General features: G+C 39.2%; 2 protein-coding genes across 2 annotated transcripts; both read right to left on the bottom strand.

Annotated features, from left to right (window-relative positions):
• Nucleotides 1-2,048: 2,048 nt before the first annotated feature.
• Nucleotides 2,049-13,038, bottom strand: LOC106160519 (uncharacterized). Its single transcript, XM_087011784.1, has 7 exons — nt 12,999-13,038; nt 12,183-12,261; nt 4,706-4,898; nt 4,349-4,440; nt 3,290-3,380; nt 2,777-3,058; nt 2,049-2,274 (listed from the first exon to the last, which is right to left on the bottom strand). Exons 1-7 carry the CDS (start codon nt 13,030-13,032, stop codon nt 2,155-2,157), a joined length of 891 nt encoding a protein of 296 aa, XP_086867910.1. The 5' UTR covers nt 13,033-13,038; the 3' UTR covers nt 2,049-2,154.
• Nucleotides 13,039-16,172: 3,134 nt separating this feature from the next.
• On the bottom strand, nt 16,173-20,179 carry LOC106160518 (uncharacterized). Its single transcript, XM_087011477.1, has 7 exons — nt 20,027-20,179; nt 19,240-19,318; nt 18,594-18,786; nt 18,195-18,286; nt 17,612-17,702; nt 16,919-17,200; nt 16,173-16,437 (listed from the first exon to the last, which is right to left on the bottom strand). Exons 1-7 carry the CDS (start codon nt 20,058-20,060, stop codon nt 16,240-16,242), a joined length of 969 nt encoding a protein of 322 aa, XP_086867603.1. The 5' UTR covers nt 20,061-20,179; the 3' UTR covers nt 16,173-16,239.
• Nucleotides 20,180-20,485: the final 306 nt, after the last annotated feature.

Below are 20,485 nucleotides of genomic sequence, written 5' to 3'. Positions count from 1 at the left end.
CTACAAACTGATATAGTTGAACATTACAGATGGAGAACTAGCTGTTGTGGTAGTGTTTTCAATTGACATTTACTTGTTTTTCATTTCACGCGGGCCCTCAGTTTCCTGTTATCGGTGTCATCACAATGTAAAGAGTGCGTTGCGTGAATACAATAAGATTAAAAATAAAATGTTGCAAAACTGAATCTGCAGGTATATTACATCAATGTGTAAAAACGGCACCTTTACAGTGTGGCAAACCATTAATCATAATCAACTATACCAGACTTACAGGATGTCTAGACATACGTGTGAGATCCAATCGAATAAGGTCAGTTCTGAGCCAAAACACAGAATCAACGAAGAATATTTCAGTTGCTCAGTACACGATGGTCGGCAACACTTTGTTAGCAGAGGGAACAAAAATATTCTTTTAACATAATCAATTTATGTATTTATTTCTATATAACAGATGTACTTATCAATAGATCCTCTTACCCATGACCTGAAAACCTTGGCCTCTTTAAAACATTTTTCAAATGTTCATGCAGACATGTCTACATTTCTAATTTTAAAGTAAATACAGGTTATATTGCACATAGGAAATATGCCAGATTCCTGAAACTGAGCCAAAAATCAGCAACGATTTGCAGCAGACACACAGGGCAAAATAGTGCTGTACTCACATTGGTGTAGATGTGTACTGCCAGTCAGTGACACAGTGCCATCTGGACAGAGTTGACAGGTAGTCTTGGCCTGTATGTCCTGGCACGTCCCTGGTCCACACAAGCTACACTCACTGGTGCCATCTGGTGAGGAATTGTTGTAGAAGCTGCCTCTGGGACAGGCCACTGCAAAATGGCCTGTCGCTGTTAATCACCATTTACCGGCCGATTCTTTGAGTTACTTCCTCCCTCAAATTTTCAATTGGTTTATATCTGTATTGATACTAGTTTTCAGAGAAGAATTTCATCAGCTGTGTTAAGTTAAAAGAATATAGGACAATGGGGGGGGGGGGGGGGGGGGGGGGCAAGTACACCTCCTGAGTAGAGGCTATTCACCTGGATAGCCTCATTCCCTGAAGAAGATGTCCTGATAGACATCGAAATATTGGAGGTAAAACCTATCTCAATATTAGCTGTTGACTGAAGAAAAATTCACATTATTCTGATACTAGTTTTGTATGTACCGTTTTTGAAATAGGCGTGTATGTGTGTGTGTGCGTGCGTGCCTGCCTGCGTCCAAGTGTGTGTTCGATATAATCTTAATTATATCGTATTCTTTAAAAGATTCGTTACAAGTATTGATAATAACATTAATTGTGGTATCTTTTATTATGATCCACTATTAAGTAGAATATAAATGTTTTCATAAGTACACTATCTGAATTTGGCTTATTGCACTCTTTGGGATTGAATCAATTTTGAAGAAAAATCAATTTCATAACAGTAATACCCGAAGAGGTGAATCAGCATAAATCCCAGATAGCGTATTAATTTTATTATCATTATTTTATTATTTCATTTTTATTTCAACTTGTAGGCCAATTAACTACTGTTCCTGTCGGAAAAAAAGATGTTGGTCAATTAACTTGGTCACGAAGTGGTCTGGGCCAGGTCCTATTTAGGATGTGGTCTGGGCCACTTAGGAAGTGGGCTAGATTAGGCCTGGACCTGTGACATTATGTCTGCATTAGACGTCTGTAAAATATCCGTCTTAGACCGTGGTGAAAAATTACAGTCATCTACGAGTTAGCTTTTTGATCTTAACCGTCAGATACACACACTGGACAATAGAAGTTTCATCCCCTGAATCAGAGTAATCAAAGTAGGTAGATCTTGAGTAGTTATAATGCCTGGTCTACTTATTATGTGACTAATGAGTATAAAACCGCTGTTCCATGGAATTGTATTCTTGGTCTTTTTGTGAAATTTGATGTTAATAAAATGATACCACATAACATTCCACATACATTTCTCCCCCAAAGTATTGGTCAGTAGGGGCGACACTTCTATTCTTCAGTTTGTGTAAATCCCTGATATGTAATAAAAAATTCAAAACAAAATAGCCTTTGCCACAAAACCGTTAGTAGAATTAAAACCATTTTACACATATGGTAACATTGTGTCTCATAATTAATCGATGTCTGAATAAAGTCTCAGAATACACTGTAGTTTAAGCCTTCCTTTCTAGCACTTCTATAGCAGGGTCACGGTCTCTTTCCGGTCCTTGGAAGAATAGTTTTTCTTCGATGGGTGTTTTGGTGCCACATTCCTTAATTCTGCTGTTCGGTACCTTATATAAAAAAGAACTATCAAAAAGTTATTATGAAATAAAGTGCCACGTCAATTGCTATGTTTTGTAGTAGAACAGTTGTATGCGGCGTGACGCTTTTTTCAGATAGGAACAGTTGTTGAGAAGAGTGAAATCGCCCATAGAAATAAATGGAGAAAGGAGCATTCATATTTTGCCTGTGTGATGACTACTGGCACATTTGAAATAGACTTAATATCCCGTTATTGTGAGCAAAGGAAGAAAGGCTGACAATAAATAAAGACAATATAGATGCATTATAAAAACCAATGTAAAGGTCACTTATGCGCATGAATGTTAAATGGGTTAATAATAAAATGGACGTCAAGGATCTATTCAAATAAACATGTATGTGCAACTTTAAATGTTTTATATTATGCAAATTTAACTATCAAATATGAAAATAAAAAATAGTACAAAAAAAAATAATGAAACTGAAAAAAATGTACTACATGTATGCCCACAATGATTGTACTATGCCTACCTTAATCAGGGGCGTGTAGTTAGGATGGTGATGTTTACACACTGGGTCATTGGATGCACGGTTATAGCAGACAAGGTAAGCCCAACGCCGGTTCTGGCTGTGATTCTGGTCACTTCGATGTAGCAGGTTGCAGTGGAAAAACATAGCGTCTCCAGGGTCAAGCTGGACGTAGGTCAAGGGGCAAACTTTGGCCAGGAACTCTACGCGTTCCGGTTCAGCCCCTGCCTGGTCACCAACTTTTACGTGCTCTATTCGACCAGCTCGATGAGAACCTGGCAGTATCTGCATGTTTTAAACATTGCGGAGATAAGTCACCTAAATATGTACGGCAAATGAATATGCAATATGTGTGTCACAGGTTTTTTTTTTTTTTTTTTTTTTTTTTATGAATATGGGAGTAACAAATGGTTCATTTACTGACTAGTCTAGAGAAATGAACATTCGCATCAACACTCGCCTTGATGAATTCTGTGAAAGTTAAAGATATCTATTTAGAACGCTGTGTTTCATTACCTGTAGACATCCATTTGTCTTGTCTGCTCTGTCCACAGCAATCCACACTGTGGCCATGTCCGGAAACAGGTTGCCGTAAAAGTACCAATAACTGGAAAATAGCAGTTACCATTTGCTCCGATTTCAATAAAACATGAGAATTTACTGTTCATATTGTAAGTAGAAACACATCGAACTCCAATGCCTTTCCTAAGTTTGGCATGATATTTACCTAAATAGTACTGTCAACCACCATCTTTGAGCCCTGATATTAAACTTACTAATTAACTGTGACATGAATTGGAGTGTGCAATGCAAAGGAGAACAACCCATTTGACATTTGATGGCGTATTTTCAATTTAATAGCTATTTCTTTATATCTGTAGAAGTCACAGTGAAACAGTGGATTTGAGGGGGTACCTCTTATTAATGGTATAAAATATGTATATTTTCACCACTGTTTTGTATTTTTAACCATTAATCATGTTAGACACGGTATCTGTAATAAAAAGAACTATTTCTAACAATATACAGCTGTGATGTGATCATTTGTAAATAAAAGTACATGGAAATGGGGGTGGGACAACCTTTTTGACCAACGTTGTAGGTGTTATCATAATGTAGAATTGGCGCGCTGCGTGAAAACAAGAATATTGAAAAATTAAATGTTGGAACAGAAGACTTGCTCTGCTGGTATTGTACATTATTGTGTAGAAAATGGCGCCTTTGTAGGGAATGGTATTTCCCTAGGAACCGTAGTCCGTTCCCTATTACTTTGTGCAGGTGACATTCGTCCCATGTAACAACCCCAATACTACGATTAACCCTAATTACTCTTGTATGTGAATTCGGACTTCGACTCATAAGACTACCATTCTTGTTAAATTGACTCTCCTCCCCTTTGTGTTGGTAATGTGAATGCACGTGTTGTAGAACGTAAAATGTTGTTTCCAGACAGAATTTTTCCATACTGGCTTCACATTTTTATCTAGACAACTTCCAGGATCGTAGATTGTACGATGACACATGCAATGTACATGTGAGCATAATGTAAAAAAAAAACGGTCCTTAGAAATTTACCCGTAATCCTGGTGCCATAAAAACGCGCCTCCTGTTAACGGTTCTTTCATAATGACTTTGGCGTGATATTGATATACCTCTCCATCTAAAAGCTGGAATCAAAGTTTGGAATTTGTTTTACAAAATTCAAATATATATAAGCTAAAAATGCGCGACATTTTTCCACTTAGTGTGGTAAGTGAAGACTGAAGCCAATTAAAATAACATTGATTAGATAACACATTTTGAACCAAAAATGTCAAGAATTAGCCGTAGGCCCTACTATGAAGGTAAACAATTCGTGTTGTCAAATCATGATTTTACAGTCGAGGAAAAATGAATGACAGTCGACAAATGCTGTAAGACCAATGAACCTACCTTCTCCATGGTACCGGCAGCTTTCTCACTCTTCCCTATCATCCCGGTAATGTCATCAGCAGGGTGACCCCAGCTGGCCAATTTGGCCTGATATCCTTCCCCATCGTCCCTGGTATAGTAATTCTCCTCCAGGGTCTTGTCTTGCTCCAGGGCTGTTCTCAAGTTAGTCACCTCTTCGGTGTCCAAAAACTTCCTGAACGCAAAGACATTAGAGGGTTGGAAAAAGGTTCAAGTGATGCCTGAATGTCAATGTCAGTAGTTAGGAATGTGGTTTTCGACCTGCAAATTGAGAGGCGTTATATACTTTTTAATGTAATTTTTTTGGATGAACCTTGAACATTTTGAGGCGCAGTCTTAGTAAGCTGCTATTTTTAGCCACTGACTGGGTCCGATGTACAATTCTTGCTAAACGTAGCAAGAGCTGTACACAGGAGCTGTTTTTTTAACTATTTACTCTGATTGGAATTTTAATGACGACCATTTTATTATATAAAACTTGTTGACATTATAATTTCATCTCGGACCTTTGTAAGCGAATTTAAATGACGATTATAAAAACTTGAAAACCCAAAGCAATGTTTACGAATTATTTATTAATGCACTAGATACATTTACATAACATATCAATTGTTTTTCGTTGAACTATTAAGAATACTTTATTTTAAGACACTAGATATCTAAGGGTTCAGTGGACACACCGTCTTCTAACACTTTTCTTTTACAATAGAAATAACTAAAGGCATCTCTGCGTTGAACGTAGGAATACATCGTGTTGTTGAATAAACGTATCCCCCTATTTATACCACTGCCGCTTTGTTTATTTAAAAGTACATCTAAATACTTTTGTTCATTTATAACATTGGAATTTCTATTTGCAGCTAAATTTCGATTTGGTGTCTTCCCCAAAACAGTAGTAGGTTTTACTACACAGGCCAACGATACCGTCACCAACCCACTCGGCTTTGAACAACCCGGGCGTCCGTTTGTCGTACGCCTCGTGCTCTGGGGTATCAGTACGCGGAAACCACAGATGTTTCTCGGCTTCGTACTGCGCTCTCATGTGAGGTTTTACTACGTCTTCTAAGCTATCAGCCGAAAAGGCGATGTAAGCGGAATCCGTGTCCATTTCGCAGTATTGGAAATCGGACGGATCCACGAATTTTTGCATGAAGTCGTAGTAAAACTCCAACATGCGTAGCTTGGCGTACTGATACACCATCACGCCTATGTGTAGAGGAAGGTCTAATTTGATGATTTTTTTGTTTAGCTCGACCTCATACACGTTTTCTGTAATTCGATCTAAACGTCGAAAACGGTGACTGTTGACTTTACGAGAGGCTGTTGCCTCACCGCAATACTCGGTGTCGCGGTGCCTTTCTTTGTTGGTCACCGTTTTCCCGTAGCCCGAGTTGCCAATGAGCTTCATGGTGTCGGCGACGATGGCTTTGGTCTTGTCTCTGTCTCCCTCCCTGCGAGCGTCACTCACGGCGTTTCCGAAATGCTCGAAACAGGCTTTCGGGGTGTACTCGATTACCTGGTGGATGCGCGTCACGCAAAGACCGTGTTCCAAGTACCATTTCAAAAGCGGGGTCGCCAAAACGATTTTTTTCTCCGAATAAACTCCCGATCAACGAACGTCTCGGGACACTCATAATGTTATTTTCCTCGGCAAAGTTTTTCATGTAAGGACCGATGTCGTCGCGAGAAATAGTCGTGTTTTTGAAAACGGGTGGCATTTCGGAGAATTTGTGTCTGAGGTTGGACGGGACCTCTATGTCGCACTCGACGAATCCAAACAGTTTGTCCCCGAGGACGGCGTCTAGGATCTCGTCGAACGTGAGCCGATACCTATGCTCCGTGGGGAGCGTGTACCGCTTTCTGAAAGTTTTCACTTCATCGCTTTTGCTATGAAGTTTTTTTCCAATCGCACTCCCACATTTCGACGAGGTCGTAGCCGCACTCCCGAATGTACTCGCTATTAATTTCAGTTTCGATGCGTAAAGATTCCATAGTGACCTTTTTCGTATCGTTTATTTCCCTGTAGGTGCCATCTTTGTTTCGGTTCAAATGACACCGATGACCGTGGAAATAACACCCATGGTACTGATACACTGTCTGCGTTTCTCGACAAAACCCATCCACCGGTAGCCGACGGCACCCGACGCGCTTTTCTGTACCGTTGAACTGATGCCGGATTTTCTGACCTGTGGAGTGTGCAACCCAGTCCAACCACATCGTTGCCTCGCGTCCTCGCGGGTGAGAATATTCGCGCGTATAGTCGGACTCTTCGCGTCTGCGGATAAACGTGCCCGTTGGCATAGGTTGCATGAGGCACCACAGGTATAGCGCGTTGGCGTCGTACCCAACGATCTTTTTGCACAGCTTGGGCGCTTCAGAATTCGCCTTTCTAAGAAAGGTCACATTCTTCTCGTGATAGCGGTGGAAGATGATGCTGGGACCGCCCACGATGGCGTTTTTCAGAAGATAGTAAAGATCGCTGTGCTTATCGTCGAAAAGGGTAAAAAATGCGTCACCTACATTTTGAAAGAGGTACTTCAACGTTAAACCCGGCACGCTGATACCGTCTTTAAACATATCGATACCTCTTTCTTGGTAGAAGGCGAACATTTTTTCCACCGCTTCCAGCATCGGTTCAACGTCTTTGTTGTTGTACCAGATGAGGAAATCGCGCATCGTCTGCATACCGTTTTCTACCCACACGCGTTGGCACTCCGCGTAATCTTCCTCTGTGATATTACTCTGTTTTAGTTTTGAGTAAAACTCTTCGCGGGGAGGGAGATTAGGGCATTCGAGCTTGTCCAAAGAGTCCATCCACTCGTAAGGGAAGAACCCCTTGGACTCTGTGCATTCGAACGCCTTCAAGAACTGACCATAGCTGCATCCGGGAGCCAAATAGTTACAAATGTCCAAAAGTTTCAGGCGTTCCGATTTCAACACCATGAAATTGTTGTTGCGTTTTACGACAAATTTCAATGTGTCCGCCAACAAAGGCAAAAACAGCGTTTTCATGGCGTTGAGATCGTAATGCCCGCTATTGAAACCTAAGACGGGTAATTCCATTAAATATTGACTAAATCTACGGATAAGTTTTGATAAGTAATGTTTTTTTGTTAAGTCTTCTACATCTTCGTCCTCGCTTTCCTGTAGCATTTGTTCAATGTCTTTTTCTTTTTTTTCGTTAAGCTTTTCAAACACCCATGTAAACTTGTCCCTTTGAAGCTTTTCGACCGCGCGGCTCATGTCTTGTAGGGTGTTGACGAACATTTGTACAGCTAACGAGGGCTCGCCGTCGGAAATAATGCATTTCGGCTTCGTGTGACCCGGCACGTTGCTGCACACGCTGACGCTGAGGAAACGATGTTCGTGTTCTAAACTCAGCTTTTCGCTGTGCTGCGGCTCCTCCGTGCGGGGTAGCAGACACTCGATATCGAACGCCGCCCAGTATCGATAGTACCTGTCTTCCTCGGTGACGAAAATGCCCTCGTCTTCGAGGAGGTCGAATACGGTTTGCTGGGGAGTGTACGCCTTGCCAGGAAAACGGTGTTCGACGAGGACGTCGCAGGTCTGTTCGTGGCGCTGAAGGGACCATTTGCTTTTGAACATTTTGCTGCACCTCGAACAGCAAAACGAGCGGCAGTATTTGTCCACGTCGCTGATGTACGAAAAATGATTTTCGTGCACGTTCAGCGACATGGTGTCGTCGTACCTGTCAGTAGAGCGACGAACGAGTTCTGCAAACACGTCACCGTCTTCGTTTTCCTGCAATTCGTACACTCCCCAGCAAACCGTATTCGACCTCCTCGAAGACGAGGGCATTTTCGTCACCGAGGAAGACAGGTACTATCGATACTGGGCGGCGTTCGATATCGAGTGTCTGCTACCCCGCACGGAGGAGCCGCAGAACAGCGAAAAGCTGAGTTTAGAACACGAACATCGTTTCCTCAGCGTCAGCGTGTGCAGCAACGTGCCGGGTCACACGAAGCCGAAATGCATTATTTCCGACGGCGAGCCCTCGTTAGCTGTACAAATGTTCGTCAACACCCTACAAGACATGAGCCGCGCGGTCGAAAAGCTTCAAAGGGACAAGTTTACATGGGTGTTTGAAAAGCTTAACGAAAAAAAAGAAAAAGACATTGAACAAATGCTACAGGAAAGCGAGGACGAAGATGTAGAAGACTTAACAAAAAAACATTACTTATCAAAACTTATCCGTAGATTTAGTCAATATTTAATGGAATTACCCGTCTTAGGTTTCAATAGCGGGCATTACGATCTCAACGCCATGAAAACGCTGTTTTTGCCTTTGTTGGCGGACACATTGAAATTTGTCGTAAAACGCAACAACAATTTCATGGTGTTGAAATCGGAACGCCTGAAACTTTTGGACATTTGTAACTATTTGGCTCCCGGATGCAGCTATGGTCAGTTCTTGAAGGCGTTCGAATGCACAGAGTCCAAGGGGTTCTTCCCTTACGAGTGGATGGACTCTTTGGACAAGCTCGAATGCCCTAATCTCCCTCCCCGCGAAGAGTTTTACTCAAAACTAAAACAGAGTAATATCACAGAGGAAGATTACGCGGAGTGCCAACGCGTGTGGGTAGAAAACGGTATGCAGACGATGCGCGATTTCCTCATCTGGTACAACAACAAAGACGTTGAACCGATGCTGGAAGCGGTGGAAAAAATGTTCGCCTTCTACCAAGAAAGAGGTATCGATATGTTTAAAGACGGTATCAGCGTGCCGGGTTTAACGTTGAAGTACCTCTTTCAAAATGTAGGTGACGCATTTTTTACCCTTTTCGACGATAAGCACAGCGATCTTTACTATCTTCTGAAAAACGCCATCGTGGGCGGTCCCAGCATCATCTTCCACCGCTATCACGAGAAGAATGTGACCTTTCTTAGAAAGGCGAATTCTGAAGCGCCCAAGCTGTGCAAAAAGATCGTTGGGTACGACGCCAACGCGCTATACCTGTGGTGCCTCATGCAACCTATGCCAACGGGCACGTTTATCCGCAGACGCGAAGAGTCCGACTATACGCGCGAATATTCTCACCCGCGAGGACGCGAGGCAACGATGTGGTTGGACTGGGTTGCACACTCCACAGGTCAGAAAATCCGGCATCAGTTCAACGGTACAGAAAAGCGCGTCGGGTGCCGTCGGCTACCGGTGGATGGGTTTTGTCGAGAAACGCAGACAGTGTATCAGTACCATGGGTGTTATTTCCACGGTCATCGGTGTCATTTGAACCGAAACAAAGATGGCACCTACAGGGAAATAAACGATACGAAAAAGGTCACTATGGAATCTTTACGCATCGAAACTGAAATTAATAGCGAGTACATTCGGGAGTGCGGCTACGACCTCGTCGAAATGTGGGAGTGCGATTGGAAAAAAACTTCATAGCAAAAGCGATGAAGTGAAAACTTTCAGAAAGCGGTACACGCTCCCCACGGAGCATAGGTATCGGCTCACGTTCGACGAGATCCTAGACGCCGTCCTCGGGGACAAACTGTTTGGATTCGTCGAGTGCGACATAGAGGTCCCGTCCAACCTCAGACACAAATTCTCCGAAATGCCACCCGTTTTCAAAAACACGACTATTTCTCGCGACGACATCGGTCCTTACATGAAAAACTTTGCCGAGGAAAATAACATTATGAGTGTCCCGAGACGTTCGTTGATCGGGAGTTTATTCGGAGAAAAAAATCGTTTTGGCGACCCCGCTTTTGAAATGGTACTTGGAACACGGTCTTTGCGTGACGCGCATCCACCAGGTAATCGAGTACACCCCGAAAGCCTGTTTCGAGCATTTCGGAAACGCCGTGAGTGACGCTCGCAGGGAGGGAGACAGAGACAAGACCAAAGCCATCGTCGCCGACACCATGAAGCTCATTGGCAACTCGGGCTACGGGAAAACGGTGACCAACAAAGAAAGGCACCGCGACACCGAGTATTGCGGTGAGGCAACAGCCTCTCGTAAAGTCAACAGTCACCGTTTTCGACGTTTAGATCGAATTACAGAAAACGTGTATGAGGTCGAGCTAAACAAAAAAATCATCAAATTAGACCTTCCTCTACACATAGGCGTGATGGTGTATCAGTACGCCAAGCTACGCATGTTGGAGTTTTACTACGACTTCATGCAAAAATTCGTGGATCCGTCCGATTTCCAATACTGCGAAATGGACACGGATTCCGCTTACATCGCCTTTTCGGCTGAAAGCTTAGAAGACGTAGTAAAACCTTACATGAGAGCGCAGTACGAAGCCGAGAAACATCTGTGGTTTCCGCGTACTGATACCCCAGAGCACGAGGCGTACGACAAACGGACGCCCGGGTTGTTCAAAGCCGAGTGGGTTGGTGACGGTATCGTTGGCCTGTGTAGTAAAACCTACTACTGTTTTGGGGAAGACACCAAATCGAAATTTAGCTGCAAATAGAAATTCCAATGTTATAAATGAACAAAAGTATTTAGATGTACTTTTAAATAAACAAAGCGGCAGTGGTATAAATAGGGGGATACGTTTATTCAACAACACGATGTATTCCTACGTTCAACGCAGAGATGCCTTTAGTTATTTCTATTGTAAAAGAAAAGTGTTAGAAGACGGTGTGTCCACTGAACCCTTAGATATCTAGTGTCTTAAAATAAAGTATTCTTAATAGTTCAACGAAAAACAATTGATATGTTATGTAAATGTATCTAGTGCATTAATAAATAATTCGTAAACATTGCTTTGGGTTTTCAAGTTTTTATAATCGTCATTTAAATTCGCTTACAAAGGTCCGAGATGAAATTATAATATCAACAAGTTTTATATAATAAAATGGTCGTCATTAAAATTCCAATCAGAGTAAATAGTTAAAAAACAGCTCCTGTGTACAGCTCTTGCTACGTTTAGCAAGAATTGTACATCGGACCCAGTCAGTGGCTAAAAATAGCAGCTTACTAAGACTGCGCCTCAAAATGTTCAAGGTTCATCCAAAAAAATTACATTAAAAAGTATATAACGCCTCTCAATTTGCAGGTCGAAAACCACATTCCTAACTACTAATGTCTTCCAAGATCAGACGCAAATGTGTCTTTTTTTCGTGACTGGTAAAAAAATCTCGGCGATTATGTCATCGGTCGATGCATACAATATCATGTTTGGTGATAGCGCCATCTGTCCTTATTAAATTTTATCAGACTTTACATTACCGGATATATATGTAAGATCACATTCTGTATTTATCAAATAATAACACTCAACGCGTATGTGTGTTAATAAACTCGGTTTAAATTAGATAAAATGTAATTTTAAATATCGAGTGTTCGATGCGAATATTCACTAGCATAAAAGGTCTGCAGGGGGTGTTGCTGGTTTTGGATAGTTATTTCGACTATCATTTAGGAAACTTGTTAATCATGCAAGCAACAGGGTAAAGTTTCTAAACTGTTTACTGCCTTACCGCAATATAATGAAACCATCCCTGTCATACTGCTCTTTCACTTTTTCAGTAACGTCAAAGTTATCTGTATACTGATAGCCTAAAATGTTGAATGCATGCCTCTTAGTAAGACACATTTACTAGTAAACATAACATCATGCATGGAAATAACAACAAATTGTACACTTAACTTCACAGCAAAATCACAACACACAAGCAAGCATGTTCAGAGACACAGGAGACCCTACAGTTTCTCTCTCCCCTCTCTCTCTCTCTCTCACACACACACACACACACACGCACGCACACAAACCAACACACGCACGCAAACAACACACACACACATTACGAAGGTTACTTGCTAAGATGATGTGTGGGGTTGCCCCACGTCGAATAAAAACGGCTTGGTATGAAAAGCTATTGTGGAAAGAACCTGCCCTTAATGTGAATCTGGGCGTATTAAGGACAAAGACCACCTTGTACGTAACTGTCATTTTTTACTGATAAACGTGTTGAATTTTTTAGAAATTGCTAGACGTTTTAACAATTTTGATCTTTTAAATGATCAGAACAACTTTTTGTTTATGATTAGTAAAGATAACATGGTTAATTTAGTTGCCAAGAGTTGATGCCGATTTAAGAATTAAGGAGAGATTTTATCTATAAATAATGCTCTAACGTATATTTCAAGGGATATTCAGTCTCTCATCGTTCTATATAGAACTGCCATATTTTACTGCTTTTAATTTTGTTTTTCCTTTTATATGGGTGAGACTAAAAAAAAATATTGTTAATCTTTATACTGACAAATCATTATCACTTAAAAACACAATTTACCTGTCCCGTCAGTCGTCCTTACGGATTCTCCCATCCTGTTACTGGTCTGTGCAAGTTTACGACGTTTCTTTGTATACAATGACTTGGCTACAAACTGACATAGTTAAAGGTTACGGATGGAGATCTAGCTGTTGTGGTAGTGTTTTTATCATGTTGTTTACAATATATTTTCAATTGACATTTACTTGTTTTTCATTTTACACGGGCCCTCAGTTTCCTATCATCGGTGTCATCCTAAAAAGAGTGCGTTGAATGAATACAATAAGATAAAAAATAAAATGTTGCAAAACAGGCAACTGAATCTGCTGGTATTTTAGATCCATGTGTAAAAACGGCACCTTTACAGTGTGACAAGCCAAATAAGACATTGAAAATTATGTTTTTACACTTGACGATTAATCATAATAAACTATAACAGACTGACATGATGACTAGACATACGTGTGCGATCCAATCAAATGAGGTCAGTTCTGTGCCAAAACACAGAATCAACGAAGAATATTCCAGCTGCTCAGTACGCGATCCTCGGCAACACTTTTTTAGCAATGGGAACAAAAATATTTTCTTTTAACATAATCAATTTATGTATTTATTGCTATATAACAGAAGTACTCCAAGGAATAAACTTAAAATACGCACATGGTAGCATTATAGAGTGCTTACCCAATAGAAAAATCAAAATAAAATAAAATAAAGCTTAAATAATAAGAAAAATATTTAATGAGGAAGGTATTAAAGCAAAAGGAATTAGTGAAAAAATTAAAAAATGGGAAAGAGCATTATATCACAAGGATAGTGTAACTTGCGTACATTATAAAAAGTTATAATAAAACAAAAACAATAAAGTGGCACACTGCTAAAATATCATTTTCATTCATTCATTTTCAGATATGTAATTGTCTATCGCGTTCATGTATTTAAAATGTAACATCTCACACCCGAATACATGTGCAGTGTACCACTTGTAGTGTAGCACTGGCTGTTTTGCATGTAGATTTATGACTATTACTCATGCTTGTCTACATTTTTGGAATATTTCGTTGTTAAATGCCAGCTGAAGAAAGCTACATGCATCTTGAGCATAAAGAGTTCAATATAAATGTGTACATATACAAAAAAAAAATCGATTATTTTGCTGAAGATGACACATTTCCCATGGCAGTTTGATGAGATGTTCTGCCTTATAGAGGTTTCAGGGTGAACTAAGCTAGTCATGGCATAACTGTTTATGCTAGAGGTAGCAATCGTAATTGCTAAAACACCATTTAAAGTTGAATATTATAATGAATAAAATTATTTTTGTGTCATTCATAACAAGAGAAATTTATACATAATGGCATTCTCAGAATATATAAATGACCATCTATACATCTATAAGGCATTGCACTTTCACACTTCAAGTCTTTTGTGTTTAAAAGGGACTGACTGAAAGGTGCCTACTACATTATAACTTTTTCACTTTTTATAATGGTTTGACAACGAACTACATTGCAGTCTTTGGGTTTCAATAATAGCTCGTGCATTATATTTAAAAAATGTTTTACATATAGTGCTTTGAGCAAATTTAATGGATTATTTTAACATATCACTCTACTGCCTGGAACCTTCTATGGCAGCATTTTCTTTTTTCTGAAAAAAAAATAGTACAGTTACTCTAATACAAGCTATAAAAATAGGAAAGATTTAAGACAATGAAAACAGATATACTGGCCTGTTTAATATTAAGCAAACACATACAACAAGACTTGCTATGATTAAAATGTAAATAGAAATTTCATCAATACTAAATATGTATCAAGTCCTTTTAAACAATTATAAAGCAGTGTGATACAAAATTTACAAACTTACTGTATAGGGAGAACATGATCAGTGACCATGAAGGAGGGGTTATCTTCCTTTAAAATAACAGTAACAAATACACATTTCATCTCTCAATTTTAAAGATGTCAGTCACCATCTTAATATCTACTAACTTAATATCTTTCATATTTAATGAATTAAAAGTAAAGCTACTAATTCCTCTGCCATCAAAATGAACTCTATTTTTCGTCATTAAATGTCCCACCCTTGGGTCTAAAAGTCCTGGGGCGTCCCCCCCCTCTGTGAACCCCCACTAGCTGTTCCCACAATAAACTAAACATTGAATTTTAACTCCCTTGGTAATTCTGAGTAAGTTGTCTAATCAAATGAAAGAAAAGTCAGTTTTGTACGTCAACAGAGGATATTCCAGTTGTCCAATTTATGCACATGTAATACCAGAAAAGGATTTGAAAGAAGAGGGAAAAACACATTTCTTTACACACAATCAATTCGTGTATTTATTGCTCTTATACTGATATTGCAAGAAATAAACATATAGTACGTACAACGTAACTTGCTATAGTGCATAAGCAATAGACATTCGCCCAAATGAAGCTTAAATTAGAAGCAAAATATTAAATGGAATTTAAAGTATTAAAAGAAATTGATTGAAAAAATTAAAGGAAAAGAGCATAATATCACAAGGGCTACAGCTATAGTGTATTCCTCTCCAATCATAAAATAATTGTAACAAAAAATTAATGTGGTGCTCAGCTAAAATACTATATATATGTGTAAAGAATTGCATGTTACTCTGTGGCCGTAGGGTGCGCTAGTTGTGTGTTGCAAAATAATTTTATTGCTGGGACTGTAATTTTGCATTTTAATTTAGAAGGCCGGTGTGAAGGGAATGGATGTCCGCCGTAATGCATGTCCGTAGAACATGTATTCCTAGGTCCTGGGAATGCATGTCCAGGGTATTCCATTTCTAGGAACGCATGTCCTAGGACATAATTTCCTGGGATTTAAAGTCCAGTGGACATCCATTACTTAGTATTCCAAGTCCTGCAGACAGGTATCGATGTCCTAGTTGGACATATTTTCCCAGCTAGACTAGTAACAGATATCTTCTGACATTTTCATTTGGATGAAGTGTTAATTTTAGAACACTTAAACGAGATGTTTAAGAATGTTATTACGTTTCTTATAATTATTTGTATACATGTACCCCAATACATCCTTTATTCGGCTAACTTAAGATACTTTAAATAAACGAAAAAATGACTACAAATTAATATTAGATTTAGGAATATATATATATATATATATATATATATATATATATATATACATATATATATATATATATATATATATATATATAATTTCCGATTATGTCCGACAGGAACACGTCCTAGCTGCGTATTAATACAGCTGGGAATCAAGGTCCGGGTAGGACAGCACGTCCGAGGGAACGCACGTCCATAGGACATATTTCCCCAGGAACGGAGGTTCTCCGGACATCCGTTCCGGTGGGACATGCATTCCTTTCACACCGGGATATTGGAGGGTCCTTGAAAAAATTCTTTCCTTCGTAGGATGTTTTAGTGTCACATCCCTTTATTTTGCTATTCGGCACCTTGAAATAAGAAAGGAACGATATGTTATTATAAAATAAAGCGGCACGTCAATCGCTAATATTTCATAAATAGACCCCTTGCATGTCACGTCATTTTTTTTTTTTTTTGAAAGAAATAGTAGTTTAGTGGAGTGAAAATGCCTACAGAAATAAATGGAGAAAGGGGCTTTCATATTTTGCCAATGTGATGACTACTGGCTTATTTGAAATCGACCAAATATTTCGTTATTGTCAGCTAAAAAAGAAGGGCAGGCAATAAAATTAATCCATAAAGGTAATGCAATATACAAAACAATATAAAGGTCACATGAATGTTAAAGAGGTGATAGTACTAGTAAAATGGACGCCAAGGGTCTATTCGGCTAAGTTCCATTTGAAATGTGGTGTATTATGCAAATTTAACAAACAAATATAAAAATGATAAAAAATATTATGTATTTATGAATGTAATTATGAAAATAATGGACTGTATTATGCCTACCTTTATCAGGGGCGTGTAGTTGGGATAGTGATGTTTATACACTGGGTCATTGGATGCACGGTTATAGCAAACAAGGTAAGCCCAGCGCCGGTTCTGGCTGTGATTCTGGTCACTTCGATGGACTAGATTACAATGAAATATCACAGCGTCTCCAGGGTCAAGCTGGACGTAGGTCAAGGGGCAGGTTTTGGCAAGGAGTTCTACGCGTTCCGGGTCAGCCCTTGCTTGTTCACCGACTTTCACGTGCTCCAGTCGCCCAGCTTGATGGGAGCCAATTAGTATCTGCACGTATATAAAGGATGTGGTGATAAAATATAGTCTCTTTGGTCTAATTTATACAGTGGCGGACATGTAGAAATAGGTTTGAAAGGTACTTGTCTTTGCGTGTATGAAGTTAGCGGATGTCACTTGCACATTCTTTATAGGAAAAAAACTGGAAAAGCTGGTGGTGTCACCAAAATATGAACGGGAAATGAATATGCAATATAAATGTTGTTACTTTACACCATTGTTCTAAATTTTTACCAAAAGTAGGAGTAACCTTTGCTTCCTTTACGGACTGCAGATACATCAATATTTCATGCTTTTGAATCATTCTTTGTATAGAATTGAACATTGGCATCAGCATTCACCTTGATGGATTCTGTGAATATTAATGATATCTACATGTACATACAAGTCGTGTTTCATTACCTGTAGACACCCATTTGTTCTGTCTGCTCTGTCCACAGCAATCCACACTGTGCCCATGTTTGGAAACAGATTGCCGTAATGGTACCAAACACTGAAAATAGCAATTAGCAGGGCGGGCAGTAAATAACCACCAATATCAAGAAAATATGAGAATATTTTCTTGATATCGTGATTAGAAACTCATCTAACAACAAATGCCTTTTCTAAATTTTGTTATGGCATCATATTGACTAAATGGAACTGTTTTTAACTGAAACTTAAAATGTAGACTCAACAGCTTGTGCATAAACATCATGGCGCTAATGCTAAAATCAATGGTCAAAATGCATAACCAGAGAGAACTAGCTTGCAGTCTCATCTTTGCTTTCTTTGAAAAATGTACGCAGCCTCCTCTTTGTAATGGTAATGCGAATGCGAGTGATGCAGTGCGTAAAGGTCGTTACCAGACAGCTTTATTCTATACTGGCTGCACGCTATTCAAATTTTAACCTTGGCAGCTTACAGGTTTGTACAATGTGCGATGACACATGGTATATCAAAATAATATCAAAATAATGACAAAAAGGGTCCAGTAAAATTTTACCCGTAATCCTGGTGCCACACAAATGCACCCCCTGTGAACGGTTCTTTCATGACGACTTTGGCGTGATATTGATATACCTCTCCCCCTAAAAGCTGGAATCAAAGTTTGGATTTTTTTAATTTGTTTGCTTACTTAAGATACAAAATTTAATTTATAGGCTTAAAATGGACGCCAAATTTCCACAGAGATAGATAATCTCAGCATCTTAACTGAATACTGAAGCCTGGCAGTCTAAATAAGATTAATAGAATAACACATTTTGTGATTTTCCCTTCAAAAAATGTAGAGAATAAGGCCTAGTATTAGGTAAAACAATTTGTGCAGTGAAATCGTGAAAAATTCGAGGAAAAATGAACGACAGTCGATAAAGACTATGAGGCCTACATGTACTGTAGCTACCTTTTCCATGGTACCGGCAGCTTTATCACTCCTCCCTATCATCCCGGTTATGTCATCCACAGGGTGATTCCAGTTTGCCATTTTGGCCTGATTTCCCTCCCCGTCGTCCCTGGTATAGTAATTGTCCTCCAGGGTCTTGTCTTGCTCCAGGGCTGTTCTCAAGTTAGTCACCTCTTCGGTGTCCAAAAAATTCCTGAACGCAAAGACATTAGAGGGTTGGAAAAAGGTTCAAGTGCTGTCTGAATGTCAATGTCTTCCAAGATCAGACGCAAATGGGTCTTTTTCTTTTTCCGTGATTGGTAAAAATTTCGGTGATTACATAATCGGTCGATACATACAATATTATGTTTGGTGATGGCGTCATCTGTCCTTATTGAATTTTATCAGTCTTCACTTTACCGGATATATATGAAAGATTACATTCTGATTTTAACAAATATAAAAAAATATCAAATATGTGTGTTAATAAACTCGGTTTAAATTATATTAAATGTAATTTTAAATATCAAGTGTTAGATGCCAATATTTACTAGCAAAAAGTCTACAGGGGGTGCTGATATTGGATAGATATTTCAACTTTCATTTACGATAACTTGTTAATCATGCAAACAAGAGGGTAAGGTTTCGAAACAGTTTACTGCCTTACCGCAATATAATGAAACCATCCGTGTCAAACTGTTCTTTCACTTCGTCAGTAACGTAAAAGTTATCTGTATACTGATAGCCTAAAATTTCGAATGCATGCCTCTTAGTAAGACACATTTACTAGTAAACATATTATCATGCATGGAAACTTAACTTGTAAACTTAACTGCACAGCAAAATCACAACATACAAGCAAGCATGTTCAAAGACACAGGCGACCCTACAATTTCCATCTCCCCCCTCTCTCTCTCGATCACACACACACGCACACACAAACCAACACACGCACACACACACACACACACACACATACATTACGAAGGTTACTTGCTAAGATGACGTGTGGGGTTGCCCCACTTCGAATAAAAACGGCTTGATATGAAAAGCTATTGTGGGAAGAACCTGCCCTTTATGTCCACCTCCCACTTACGTGTAACTGTCATTTTTTACTGATAAACGTGTTGAACTTTTTTAAATTGCTAGAAGTTTAAACAATTTTGACCTTTTAAATGATCAGAACATTTGTATTTATGATTAGTAATGATAACATGGTTAATTTAGTTGCCAAGAGTTGCTGCCGATCTAAGAATTAAGGAGACGCTTTATCTATAAATAATGCTATATAACGTACATTTCAAGGGATATTCAGTCTCTCACCGTTCTATATAGAACAGCCATATTTTACTGCTTCTAATTTTGTATTTATTTTTATATGGGTGAGACTAAAATGAAATATCTTTAATCTCTATAGTGACAGATCATTATCACTTTTAACAAACAAAATTTACCTGTCCCGTCAGTCGTCCTTACGGATTCTCCCATCCTGTTACTCGTGTACCACTGGAAGCAAATGTTTGCAAGTTAACCACGTTTCCTTGTATTAAATGAATTGGCTTACACACTGAAGTAGTTCAGGGTTACAGATAGAGATCCAGCTGCTGTGGTAGTGTTTTTATTATGTTGTTTACCATATGTTTTCAGCTTTCATTTACTTATTTATCATGTTACACGGACCCTCAGGTTCCTAACATCGGTGTCATAATGTAAAAAGAGTGCGTTGCATGAATACAGGAAACTGAATCTGCTGGCACTTTACAGCAATGTGTAAAAACGATAGCTTTAAGGTGTGACAAGCCAAATAAGACATTTGAAGTTATGTTTACGCTTGAGGATTAACCATAATCAACTAACAGACTTCCACGGTGTCTAGGCATACGTGTAAGATATAACCTAATGAAGTTAGTTAC

Source organism: Lingula anatina, chromosome 4, assembly GCF_051362555.1.
Source record: "Lingula anatina isolate TDL-2025a chromosome 4, LinAna3.0, whole genome shotgun sequence".
NCBI classification, from domain to species: Eukaryota; Metazoa; Brachiopoda; class Lingulata; order Lingulida; family Lingulidae; genus Lingula; species Lingula anatina.
This window is presented reverse-complemented; position numbering and strand designations above follow the sequence as displayed.